This window comes from Perognathus longimembris, chromosome 8, assembly GCF_023159225.1.
Source record: "Perognathus longimembris pacificus isolate PPM17 chromosome 8, ASM2315922v1, whole genome shotgun sequence".
In the NCBI taxonomy this organism is placed as follows: Eukaryota; Metazoa; Chordata; class Mammalia; order Rodentia; family Heteromyidae; genus Perognathus; species Perognathus longimembris.
The window spans coordinates 72,346,488-72,360,305 of NC_063168.1; the positions used below are offsets into that span (position 1 = coordinate 72,346,488).

The 13,818-nt window shown below is 39.4% G+C and overlaps 1 protein-coding gene across 2 annotated transcripts in view; it reads left to right on the forward strand.

The window, feature by feature from the left end:
- The window catches only part of Rock2 (Rho associated coiled-coil containing protein kinase 2), a 100,016-nt gene that overhangs the window by 30,445 nt on the left and 55,753 nt on the right, over positions 1-13,818 (forward strand). For both annotated transcript variants that reach the window (XM_048353408.1, XM_048353409.1), the window contains exons 2-3: positions 11,123-11,204; positions 12,522-12,622. In XM_048353408.1, coding sequence (XP_048209365.1) covers positions 11,123-11,204; positions 12,522-12,622 — 183 coding nt within the window. The remainder of the gene's footprint in view (positions 1-11,122; positions 11,205-12,521; positions 12,623-13,818) is intronic.

Consider the following 13,818-nt stretch of genomic DNA (forward strand, 5'->3'; position numbering starts at 1 on the left):
TAATGGGGATATGTTTAAGTGGTTGCTTCTTTATTCTGTGGAGAGTTTTGGGTAAAATAATATACATTTTTTTGCCAGTTCTGGCCCCTGAACTCAGGGCCTGAGCACTGTCCCTGGTTTCTTTTTTCCTCAAGGCTAGCACTCTGCCACTTGAACCACAGCGCCACTTCTAACCGTTTTGTATATATGTAGCGCTGAGGCATCGAACCCAGGGCTTCATGTATACAAGGCAAGCACTCTTGCCACTAGGCCATATTCTTAGCCCCGAACAATATGCATTCTTTCAGAGGAAAAACTTTATAGAGGAAGTGATAAACTATTGATTTACAAACCAAAGAAATTTAGTAATACAAGTGTAATACGATCTTAATTATAGTTAGATACTTGAAAACAATACACTAATTGTGTCTTCCGTTGATTTGATTTAATTTATTTATTTTGCTGGTCTTGGGTCTTGAACTCGGGGGGGGGGGGGGGGGGCCTGGGCATTGTCCCTGAGCTGCTTTTGCTCAAGGCTAGTGCTCTACCACTTAAGCCACTGCGCCACTTCCAGCCTTTTCTGAATTGTTTATTGTTTATTGGAGGTAAGAGTCTCATGGATTTTCCTGCCAGGGCTGGCATCAAACTATGATCCTTAGATCTTGCCTCTGAGTAGCTAGAATTACAGGCGTGAGCTACTGGCACATGTCTCTGCCTTGATATTTTAGAAGAAAAAAATTTAGAACCCAATTAAAATATTAAAAGTACTAGTAGTTACTTGAAGCAGCATTGAACCCAATAACAACCCTATTACCTCTGCAGTTCTGTGAAATTGTTTTCAGTCCCTAAGCTTAATTGCACAATTTACAAAATGATGATAAATAACACCTACTTCCACAATCTGCTAGGAAAATTAAACAGGGTGATGTTATATGTAGTGTTGGGCAGAGTTCTGCTTCAAGTGCTCTAAATAGCAGCTGCTTTATTGTTATCCTTGTAACAGCTGCGCCATCACCTAAGATTGTTATTAACTTTACATTGAATTCTTCTGATTCTCTAAAACTTTGATCAAATCCATACTTGCAGCACATTTTGTTCGATTTTTTTTTGGCAGTACTAGGGATTGAACTCAGCCTAATGCTTGGTAGGCAGGCACTCTACCATGTGAGCAATGCCTACGCTTCCTTTTCGTACTAGTTATTTTCAAGGTAGGGCCTCATTTTATACCTGGGCTGGCCTGGGCTTGTGATCCTCCTGTGTTGTAGGGGATGACAGGTATATACCACTGTGCCCAGCCATTTGGCCAAAATGGAATGTCATGAACTTTTATACCCAGGTTAGCCTTTAACTAAGATTTCTGAATCTCAGACTCCCAAGAAACTGGAATTACAGGCTTGAGCCACAACACCTTGCCTACACATTCTCTTAGAATTAAAGTAGGTATGCTGCCTGGCTAATAATTCACTGTCAAGAACCCCTTGTCTCATAGAGGTATAGAGATTCAATGCCTCGGGACTACAGCCACAAAATTTATAAAGGTCCCCCAAACCATAGAGTATTGGAGGTAAATACTTTATTGCAGTGTTAAAAATGAATGTAAAAGTCCATGATGACCAAACATCAAAATCAAAAATTAAAAACTCCAAACAAGAGTGCTGAGACATATTGTCAATGTAAGGTGAAAGGCAGTGGTTACTGCTGGTGCAGATTTGCCAGGCTGAGCACAGTTTGTGTATTGTTTGGGAAAGAGCCTAGCTAGCTTCACTTCCTTTGCTCTACTCCAGGCCTTGTTTAACTATTTAGTAGTCAAGAGAACTGTTCAGCAACATAATTTTTATAGGCTAATCTCCAGTCTCTGTGTTGTGAATGAGGGTGTTACACATCTGGTGCAGTTATTGGCTTAAGGTTACACACCTGAGTGTCAGAATCAAGGAAATATATAACTCAGGTTTCTTAATTAATAGACTCCTTTTACTATATTATTTCCATATAAAACACAAATGTGTATTGTTTTATGTTCTTTTGGTTTTTGCTTTTGGTAGTCTGGGGTTTAAACTCAGAGCCTAGCACTTCCTAGATAAGTACTCTATCACTTGAGTCACATCTCTGTCATTTGATGTGTTGTTGTTGTTGTGTTTTATTTTCTCTTGTGGATTATTTTCTTTGCAATTTCTTATTTTGGGTATTGTATGCATTTCTTCTTTCTATTAGTCTGTTGTGATACCGAGGATTGAACTCAGCATCTCCTTCTCAGTAGGAGAGTGAGTGCTAGACCATTGGAACTGTGCCTGCAGCCCTCTTTTGATATTTGATGGCTAACATGTACTTGCTAAACACTTTATTTTTGTTTCATTTTATTTATTTCTATGCTGGTACTGAGATTTCAACACAGGGTCTGGGCACTTAGCTTTTTTACTCAAGACTAGTGCTCTACTACTTGAGCCACTGCTCCACTTTTGGCTTTTTGGTGGTTAATGGGCAATAAGAGTGTCACGGGCTTTCCTGCTCCGGCTGGCTTTGGCCCATGGTCCTTAGATCTCAGCCTCATGAGCTGCTGGTGCCCAGCAAGAATGTTTTATGTATAAAAATTCAAGCACACAAGGAGGTTTGAGAAAAGCTAAAGATTATCTAGAAGTATGTTCATTTTTGGAGGAAGTGCCACTTCTACCATAATTCATAGTTTGGGTTCTGAGCAAGAGTTTGGGAAAGTTATCTCTTTGTTCTAAAAATGAATGCCATTCTGTTTATTGCCTGTTACTTCATTAATATACCACTATATTATTTTGAACCAATATGAAGTATTAAAAACTAATTTTTCTACCTCCAAGCCTGGTTTATGTCTGCCTATAATTCTAGCACTCAGGAGGTGGAGACAGAGGGGGAATCATGAGTTCAGAGCCAACAGGGTCTACATAACAAATTCAGGGTCAGCCTGATCTACATGGCAAGACCTTGCCTCAGATAAAGCCAAGGGTGGGCATGTAGCTCAGTGGTAGAGCACTTGCTTAGTGTACACAGTGTCTTTAATTCAGTCTATAAGGGCGAAAGAATTTTTTTGTTATTGCAAATAACTAAAGATTTATAGATGTAAGCTGGTCGCCCGTGGCTCATGCCTGTAATCCTAGCTGCTTAGGAGGCTGAGATCTAAGGATCTTAGTTTAAAAAAGCCAGCTTGGGCAGAAAGTCCATGAGACTCCAATAAACTACTTGAAAAAGCTGTAAATGGTGCTGTGGCTCAAGTGGTAGAGTGCTAGCCTTGAGCACAGAGGCTCACGGATAGTGCCCAGGCCCTTATTCAAGCCCCAGGATGAACACCAAAAAGAAAAAAAATGATTTATAGATGTAAATAGTTAGCTATCTAAGCTTTTATAATTGAATTAATTTGCATGCCAAAATATGTTAGGCACTTTTACTTACTATTCTTTTAATTCTGGTGTGCCTTGGTAAATTTTTCTCCTTCAAGTAAAGATTCTCTTAGTAGAAATAAAATTCTATTTTGTTTAAGATTAGTTTGTTAAAACTTAGTTTAGTTTGTTATAGTTTGACAGATCTTAGACTATTGTACTAGCAAAGTGATTCAGTATTTATAAAGTAAGCATTATGGCTTTTGTTTAACTGATAGTGATAAATGACTAGATTTTTCCAGATGAAATAGAAAGTAGGCCTTTTTTAAGGTGAGGAGGGAGAGTCTTGTCATGTATCTTTGGTGGACCTTGAACTCATGTTCCTCTTGCCTCGGCCTCCTGAGTGCTGGGACTAAAGGTATGTACCACTATACTTAGCTGAAAGTATATTATTTACAAGTAATAGTGTATACTTCGGGCTCAACAAACAAGTTTGTTGTATGAGCATTTGGGTGATAGCTTAAGAATTTACACAGGTTAAGCAAGCATTCATAATAGAAAACCTAGGGGCTGGGAATATGGCCTCGTGGCAAGAGTGCTTGCCTCGTATACACGAAACCCTGGTTCGATTCCTCAGCACCACATATATAGAAAAGGGCCAGAAGTGGCGCTGTGGCTCCAGTGGCAGTGCTAGCTTTGAGCAAAAAAAAAAAAAAAAAAAAAAAAAGCCAGGGACAGTGCTCAGGCCCTGAGTTTAAGGCCCAGGACTGACAACAAAAAGAAAGAAAAGAAAAGAAAAAAAAAAACCTCGTTTCCACTTCCCGGAGTTCATTTCAATAAATATTATTTAAAAAAATAATATGAAAACCTAAAACTTTTAAAACTGGAAGTGGAGCTGTGGTTCAAGTGGTAGAACTCCAGTCTGAGTGAAAAAGCTTAGTGCCAGGCCCCGAGTTCAAGCCCCAGTATTAGCACAAAAACAAACAACATTTTTAAAGCACTGCAGTGGAGAATTGTATACCTGATTTTGTGATAGGTTGCAGTCAACGTTCAGGCTCGCTAAAATTGTCCAGTTTATATAATAATAAAATTGCCAACAGGTTATGTATGTCATGTGTATATAAGGGTTAAATGAATTTTTGTCTCTACATTTGTGACTTATCCCCCAAAATACCTCATTCTGTTTATGCAAATAGTCCAAAACACTTTGGTCCCATACGGTTCTGCAGTTTTTAGTTTTGTATTTGTGTTTGAAGTTATAAGGAAATGTATTGCAAATTCATTTAACATTTCCTGATTACTTACTTGTATAGCAGATACATAGAAATATATTTCCTATGATCTATAACCAGCTATTTTCTTCTGCTGTATCAACTTTAACACTTATATATTGCTTAATATTCTATTATAGGGATAACTTCATTAACTTGAAATTCAGTAATCTTAGCACAAAAATAGCACAAAAGTATCATAAAATTCAAATCCTGTTAACACATAAACTGTTGGCTTGGGGAAACATTTTAACCCTTAGCTAGTTTTTTGTGGCTACTGCTGTAGCGTACCATTAATACCTAGCTTATATGTTGTGAGGGCTCACATGTTTAATTTATGTAGTGCTTTCTACTGTACATGGCACAAAATAATAAGAAAAGTTTGTTAGCCATGCATAATGTTTCATGACTGTAATCAAAGGGACTCATGAAGATGAGATGGAAGGATTGAGGTTCAGGGCTAACCTGGGCAAAAAGTTTGAGATATGGTCATCTCAGCCAGTCAAAAGGTGACAGACATAAATGGTCATTTCTGTCATCTCAGCTATGTGGAAAGCATAAATAGGAAGATCACTCTCTAGTCTGGCCCAGACCAAAAGTGAAAGTAGAAACTATGGCTCAAGTGGTAGAGCATTTGCCTAGCAAGTGCATGGTCCTGAGTTCAAACTTCAGCACTGCCGATAAAGAAAAGTTCCTGTTAATTATAAATGTTATATTGACTTGTATAATTTTAACGTTTTTAGTCAACAGAGTTCACAGGACAAGGTGCACAATTTAGAGTTGATTTGAATGCTAAATATTCTTTATAGTTTGAAAATGAACTCACCGTAACAGTAAGTGGGTTTTCTCATTAGTTAGAGAATACTTCATTCGTTGTTTTGTAATCAACCATATAGATAAGACCTTACATGTTTAATATAGTGCACTTGCCTGTACTAATGGAAAACAGGTTTAACCTTTCTTTCTTTCTCTCTTTCTCTCTTTCCTTCCTTCCTCTCTTCCCTTCCTTTCTCTCTTCCCCTCCCTCCCTCCCTCCCTCCCTCCCTCCCTCCCTCCCTCCCTCCCTCCCTTTTTGGCCAGTCCTGGGGCTGAACTCGGCCTGAGCACCGTCCCTGGCTTCTTTTTGCTCAAGGCTAGCACCCTGCCAACTTAAGCCACAGCGCCATTTCTGGCCTTTTCTGTATATGTGGAATTGAACATAGGGCTTTGCGTATACAAGGCAAGCACTCTTGCCACTAGGCCATATTCCCAGCCCAAAGGTCTAACATTTCTAAGACCAGTGTGGCTATTCATTTGTGTACAATGTCAACTCAACACAATAAACTGAGATACTTTTTCCAAAGTTGACAGCACAGCTAAAGTTTCTAAAAATTCAATTTATATGTGTGTGTGCACACACAAATGATAGCAGTATGTTATGCACCAATAGCTGCAACCGCTTTTCCAGGTCTTGCCATCACCTAAACAAAATTAGGCATCTAGATAAAAAGCAAACCCCCAGAAAAATGTGAAGTTCTGTTACTGTTGTGGTACCTAGCACTATTGTTTTTTTAAACTACTGTTTCAGTCATCATCCAGAAAGAAAACATTCTTGAGTACCATCATTAAAAACATCTGATAAAGCACAGTCACTACTACATATCATAAGGCAGCTAGAAGATATTTTGCATTCACAGAATTATGATATAGTATTGTCCTACGACTATAACACAAGAGCATACAATTAAAAGAGCATTGTTGGGCTGGGAATATGGCCTAGTGGCAAGAGTGCTTGCCTCCTACACATGAAGCTCTCCCCAGCACCACATATATGGAAAACGGCCAGAAGGGGCACTGTGGCTCAGGTGGCAGAGTGCTAGCCTTGAGCGGGAAGAAGCCAGGGATGGTGCTTCAGGCCCTGAGTCCAAGGCCCAGGACTGGCAAAAAAAAAAAAAAGGCATTGTTGAGAGTCGAGTCTGCTTTTCCAGCAGAAGGCCAGGGTCTAAAGGATGAGATGTAAAGTAGCGCACTTTCTTAGATAGGATTTCCTTCCATTAGTGGCACAGTTCAGAGTACTCACTCTGTTTATGAGCAACAGCTACAAACCATTTGAAAATGGTCAGGGGGAGCAGGAAGAGAAAAAAATAAAAACAAAGACCATATCCTACAACCACTACATAAATAGAAAGTGTAATATGGAGGTCAGATCTGGCCAGCGAAAGAGGGCAGAAGCTGACTCCATCTCCACTAACTCCCCAGCTCCTCTGCTCAGAGGCCCAGGAAGATTCCCACTCCTTGTAAACAGTAGTGCTGCCCCCGCCCCCCCCCCCGAATCTGCACACCAATTCTTGATGGGCTTGCCTGATTCCTACAGGAACGGAAGCCCCATCCCCAGGTAATGGGAGTTCCTGAACCCCAAGAGACAGGGGTGGGCATATGACCTATAGGTTACTGAACCTGTCTGTCAAGTGCTTGGAACTGGGACCTTCCTGTGACCCTGACCCCTGTCCTGACCCTATTTCGGGGCAGGCAAGCTCAGGCGCCATTACGCCATGCCACATGTTTGAACCTTGTGTCTGTTGTCCCCATGGCGTCCCAATTCAGCTCTCCATTGGAGCTGAATTGGTTTGTTGGTACTTGGAAATCCTCCAGAAGTAAGTCTCTGTGCTACTGTCCTGTTTTGTGTTATATGTTTTTCTGAAACCTGGGACCAGTCCATCTGGAACTTCCCCAATAAATTCATCTTTTTACTTGAGACTGTCTCTGAGTGGTGGACTCTTGGAGGGATGGGGGATTCCCCCCTCCCCCTCGGACGCCATTATACAAAGATGATTGGATGAAGCCAAGTAAGAATGTTTTATCAAATCTGTCATGTTTGATTGCTGAGACCTCCCTAGAAGAAGATGCCAAACTAGGTGCTTTGTCAGGTGCTAGTTACATTACATTAAAATGTAGCACGGAGAAGTTGGTGAACAGTGATTTGGAAACAACAAATCTGTACTCTGATAGCCTCTAGAAAGGTCACTGATGACGTTTCTCAGTCCTGGTTTTATGTGGCTTACCTAGCATTTCTACTGTTTCTGTTGTTTCTAAGCTACATTCTTCACCTGGCCCCAGGATACCACAACAGTCTTGATTCTCTCCTATTTCTCTGTCTTTTCTCAGCCTTTTGTTATTGCTGTTTATCCCAGTCAGTCCTTGTCTTTATTTGTCTGTAGTCATTCCTCTGGTCACTTTTTTTGTTGTTCGTTTTCAATACTAGGGAATGAACCAGGGCCTCTTCTATGCTAGGTAAGCATTCTACCACTGAAGTACATATAGCCCAGCTCCAAACTTCTGATTTTTACTCAGTTTTTTACTCTTAAATACTACTCACATGCCAACAATTCACACATACTTAAAATTTTTTTCAGATGAGTTTGGGTATGAACTTAACAATTGAAATTCCTAAGAGGCATGGCTTAGTTGGTAGGATGCTGGCCAATGAGTAAAAGTGGCAGGTACTAAGTTCGAGTCCCAGTCTCTGACCTAAAGCAAGAAAAGAAAAGGAATTTCTAAGAGTCTTAATTCCATCATTTCAGCCATCATTTTTGACATTTCAGGCCGCTAACATCTTTCTAGCATGCCCTCCTTCCCTTTAAAGTGTTTATTTGAATATTTAAAAACAATTAGAAGAAGCAATGTGGTGAAGTGAAATCAAGTCCAATATTTCATTCTTTCTTGAGAGCAGAAGTATAAAAAAAGGCTTCTATGTCCAGTAAAGCTTAGAAAAATAGACATATGGGGTGTGTGTGTGTGTGTGTGTGTAGGTGTATGTGTGTATGTGCGTATGTACCATGATAATAAGTGTGCTGGGAGAAATTGGGTGCTAGTTTGTACATGATTTTTTTTTCCTTAAAAGCACAGGAGAGGCTGGGAATATGGTCTAGTGGCAAGAGTGCTTGCCTCGTATACATGAAGCCCTGGGTTCGATTCCCCAGCACCACATATATAGAAAACGGCCAGAAGTGGCTCTGTGGCTCAAGTGGCAGAGTGCTAGCCTTGAACAAAAAAGCCAGACAGTACTCAGGCCCTGAGTCCAAGGCCCAGGACTGGCAAAAAAAAAAGCACAGGAGAGAATACATTTCTCTCTGCCTCGCCACACATTTGCGCCAAGTGGCCTATGTGACTTTTTAGATACTCATTGCTTGGCTCTCCCCACTCGTTCCGCCCCCCCCCCCCATCATCCTTGAATATTTTGTGATACTGATGGTTTGGTTTTGTTTCAGTGGGGCCATGGATTTTGTTTTTATACATTGTCCATATGCTGATACCTCATAAATCTATAAAATTAAAGAGGGTTTACATGGAGTCTTCCTGTGTGTAGTCCACTCTGGTCCTGAATTCATTATTTAGTCCTAACTGGCCTCAAATGTATGATCCTCTTGTTTCTGCCTTCTTAGTGCTGGGTTTGTAGGCCTGTATGACTGGCTAGCCATAGCTCTGAAATATTCTTTCACCGCAATGTAATTAGAAGTGTGGGAAGTGGTAAACAGTATTAGTTTTCTTTATTGATCTGGAGTTTTAGTTTGACTGCAGGCTTGTTTTTCTGTACCTGTCCTGGGGCTTGAACTCTTCAGGGCCTGGGCACTGTCCCTGAGCTTTATTGTGCTCAAGGATAGTGCTCTACCACTTGGGCAACAGCTTCGCTTCTGGTTTTTTGTTTTGTTTTTTGGCTGTTGTTGTTGGTGGTGGTGGTAGTTAATTGGATATGAGTCTTTCAGGCTTTCCTGCTGCTGGTGGCTTCCAACTGCGATCCGTATATCCTGGCCTCCTGACTAGCTGGGGGATTACTGTCTTCTCTCGGCTTTGAATGTATTTTTATCCTTTAAAAAAACCTTTATCTCAGCTTTAGCATTCACTTTTAAAAAGAGTAATCACAACTTAAATTGACCCCTTCGTACTTCAACCTAAGGTTTATGTGACTGTGTCTTGACCCTGTCTAACAAAGACATGCGCTTTCATTGTAGTCCGGAGCTAATGACCCAGCCTGTCCACTGAGTGGATCTCAGTTTCACATTCTGAAAACAGGCTAGGGTTTACTTCTTTAAAAATGATGTTAAATGGCATACATTTTAGAGGTAAAAGTTCATAAACCTGAGTGTCAGGAAAAATACATAATTTTCTCCACATTCTCTGAGAGGACCTGAAAAGAAATCTTTTTCTGTTTGTTTGTTTGTGTGTTTGTTTGTTTGTTTTTGCCAGTCCTGGGGCTTGAACTCAGGGCCTGTGCACTGTCCCTGGTTTCTTTTTGCTCAAGGCTAGCACTCTGCCACTTGAGTCAGAGCGCCACTCCTGGCTTTTCTTTGTGGTGCCGAGGAATCTAACCCAGGGCTTCATATATGCGAGACGAGCACTCTACTACTAGGCCATATTCCCAGTCCCCTGAAAATATATCTTTTCATTGCTGTTTTCTTTACTGCAGCCCTCCAAGCCCTTCTTTACCCTTTCAAGCTTCCATTATTTCTTTTAGCTGTGTGTCAGTCTCATGGTTGATACTAGGGGATGAATTAAATATATCATACCTGTAAGGTCTGTTCCTGGAGGACTCCATGCAGATGCACCCCCGCCTCCTTGAATCGCTACCCAGTTACCTGGGTAACCAGCAGACCTGGAGGCAGTTACCTCCCCCTTCCCTGAGGCCACATCCTAATCCACCTGGCCACCCCTTCCTGCCCCTGCCCTAGATAAGGTAGGGCTCATCTCTCGCCATGGGCCAGCAGTTCCGTATTAAACTTTGCTCTCCTACCTGAATACCGTGTGGCGTTCTCCTTTGCTGGCTACCTACTTAAAAAACCTAACTATACCCAAAGAGCCAAAGCATCCTGCTGCTGTTGTTTTATTTCATTTCTCTGAGCCTTAATTTTTATTTTGTTTTTTTTGTAGCTAAAGTGATATGGTTCCCTCCTGCATACCTCAGAGTTATTAGAGGATGAGGCAGTCATGTGTGCAATATTTTAGACCTTCATAGTCATGCTTGTGAAGTAATTTATTGTTTGCTTTGAGACTTTTATTAGCTTTTTAAAAATCCCTACCAAATTGTATGTGTGTACTTTTCCCTACTTTGTTTATAAATTTAATGAGTGCTCATTGGTAAAATACAGAAAATATAAAAGGCTTGAAGAAAAGAAGCATTCAGGTACTCCATTTTAAACCTTTCTAAGTTTTCAGGAGAAAGTTTGGTTTTGAAGCTTGAGTTCCTTGAGGATCAGATAGTGTTACTTATATTTGAATTCTATGTCCTGATATAGTTGTGTTTTTATTTTTATTTTTAATTTTTTTTGATGGCGGTGCTGAGGATTGAACCTAGAGCTTTGTGGATGCCAGGCAAGAACTCTACCATTTAGCTACAACCCCAATCCCTTTATCCCAGTATTCTGTTGGGTATGAAGAGTAGACAATGTCCTAACAAAGTGGGTTAGTATTTATTCAGGGGAAACATATGATAGTATTTAAAGACATTTTTGAATGCTTGGAAATTATAAACACTTTTTATTTATTTTTTAACAGGATGGCTTAAATTCCTTGGTCCTTGATTTGGATTTTCCTGCTTTAAGGAAAAATAAGAATATAGATAACTTCTTAAATAGATGTAAGTATGCTTGTTTTTAATCATATTTCATCACACAGTTGTACTTTTGCTAGGAGATTTGTTTGATACTATAGTGCATAAATTTATAGCTTAGTTAACTGTTAGCTCATTAACTTATTAAACTTAAGGTTTTTTTAAAGTTAACCCTTTGTTCTTTTAAAAATCAGTATTCTTTCAGAGAAACAGTGCAAAATGAAATTGCAGTAAAGTACATAAAGTTAAAAATTTTATAATATTTTTGGACAAATTATGGCAGCTCCAAGAGAAGCTTTAAATTAATATTGAGATCTCTCATACTTTTATTTAAATTACCCTGAAGACTTAATAAGCTTCATGTTTCTATGTAAATGGGCATTTAGTTAAGGAAAGATAATTTGATGAAAATTACTATAACATGTGTTTATCCTGAATATATATATATATATATATGCCAAGTATTGGTGTTGGCAATAAATTGAATTCTTAGAATAAAAAATTCTTACAATGATTGATACATGCTTTATATCACCATGGTATGTATACTCTTTACTTTGGAATTGCCAAATTAATTAATTAACTAATGGTGATATTTCCACCATTAAGCAACCTTGTCTGTAGTTACTATGCATGAACTATATAAGTAGTCCTTTTTTAAAAAAATAGGCTGACAAATTCATTACTAAGATTAGCCTTGAGAGTAACTTGGTGGCACCCATCTGCTATGGTCTACAACTGCATATAAGATTACCTGGGTCCTCACTACTGTGTTAGATGATGTTTAACTTGCCAAGCAACTGAGTAAGAAACAAAGTAGCTAAATTGTTGCTTTTTGCCATTTAATAGTCCTCATGTAACCATATTTTAAAAAAAACAACATGGAGTGGCAGGGCCTGGTGGCTTATAAATCCTAGCTACTCAGGAGGCTGAGATATGAGGATGGACATTGAAAACCCACCCTGGCAGGAAAGTCCATGAGACTCTTATCTCCAGTTAACCACCAGAAAACCAGAAGTGGAGCTGTGGGTCTAATGGGTAGACCACAAGCCTTGAGCAAAAGAGCTCAGAGACAGAGCCCAGGCCCCAAGTTCAAGCCTCATGATTGCCCTGCCACCCCCCCCTCAAAAAAAAAACCAACAAAAGGAAAAAACAAAAGACATGGAATGTTCTGATTCCCTGATGTTTGAATAATATCTATCTTAGAATTTAAAAATAGGGGCCTTTAAATGCCAGTTTGGAAATGAAATCCACTTTGTGAAGTAGAAATGTTTACAAATTTGGTGATTACTTAAAAATACTAATAAATATGACTGCTATTAAAATATGGCATTTTTATTATAGATGAGAAAATTGTGAAAAAAATCAGAGGTTTACAAATGAAAGCAGAAGACTATGATGTGGTCAAAGTTATTGGAAGAGGTGCTTTCGGTGAAGTCCAGTTGGTAAGAACATAGTTTAAGATTTTTTTCCTTTGCCTTTTTTTTTTTTTTTTTTTTGGTGAAACATTTGAATAGTTCACCTGCCCAGTCATACTTGAAGTTTGTTTACTATCCTTACTCACATTCCTGAATGAGAGTGTTGTCCTCTGTAAGGGGAGGCACTTGTGTTATGCTTAGCTGTCTGTGTCTTGCTAGCTCTGAAACATTTATGTTGCGTAATGCCAGCTTTGTTTCACATATGACCTGCCTAGCAGTTAATATTCCATGAGAGCAAGTGTGTGTGTGTGTGTGTGTATTCTACCAGAACAACTGTGTGTGTGTGGGTGTGTGCGCTCGCACATGTACTGCTTCTGGGGCTTGAACTCGGGGCCTGCGCACTGTCCCTGGCTTCTTTTTGCTCAAGGCTAGCACTCTGCCACTTGAGCCACAGCGCCACTTCCAGCTTTTTTGGTTGTTTTTTGCAGTATTTTCCTGTCTGGGCCGGGTTTGGACTGCAATCCTCAGGTCTTAGCCTCCTGAGTAGGTAGCTAGGATTACAGGCGTGAACCACCTGGCACAACTTGTCATTTTTGATGTCAGATTATTTGCTATTCTCTATTAATTTGATCATTATAATCCAGGTTATAGATCTACTGAATAAAAGTCATATATTCATATAGAAGACTTTTACTTTCGTTGTTGCTATTAATTTTCCACTCCAGAATTTGTTTTGGCCACAAATATGCAGAAACAAAGTCCTATGTTTTTAAAAATGAAAAATATTTTAACATTCCACTAATGTGATGGCCTGCCCTGTAGCATGTTTGTTTTGGCTTTACTTCTTGGCTCTTATTATCTTAGGCAAGAGCTCCTTACAAAGCAAGTATAAAACAAGGAAAAGTCCAAATATTTCTACCACTGTAGAAATGTCTACCACCGTAGCTTTCCAAAGTTGTTTTGTATGTCGTAAATTGGTATGGTGGACATATGGGGGGAATGTTCCACCTTCAACACATCTTTACGATTATGTTGTTTTTTAGTTAGGCCAGGCAAGCCTCAAAGCAGTCAATGTAAATGTGTCTTTCCTTATGAAGTGCTTTTATCTGGTCAAGTTAAAAATAATATTACCACAATTAATCAATTTCTCCAAATAAAATTCTTACTGTAAAAATAATTTTAGTGTATTATTGGTATGCTATTGTATGTGAGACCATTGGCTT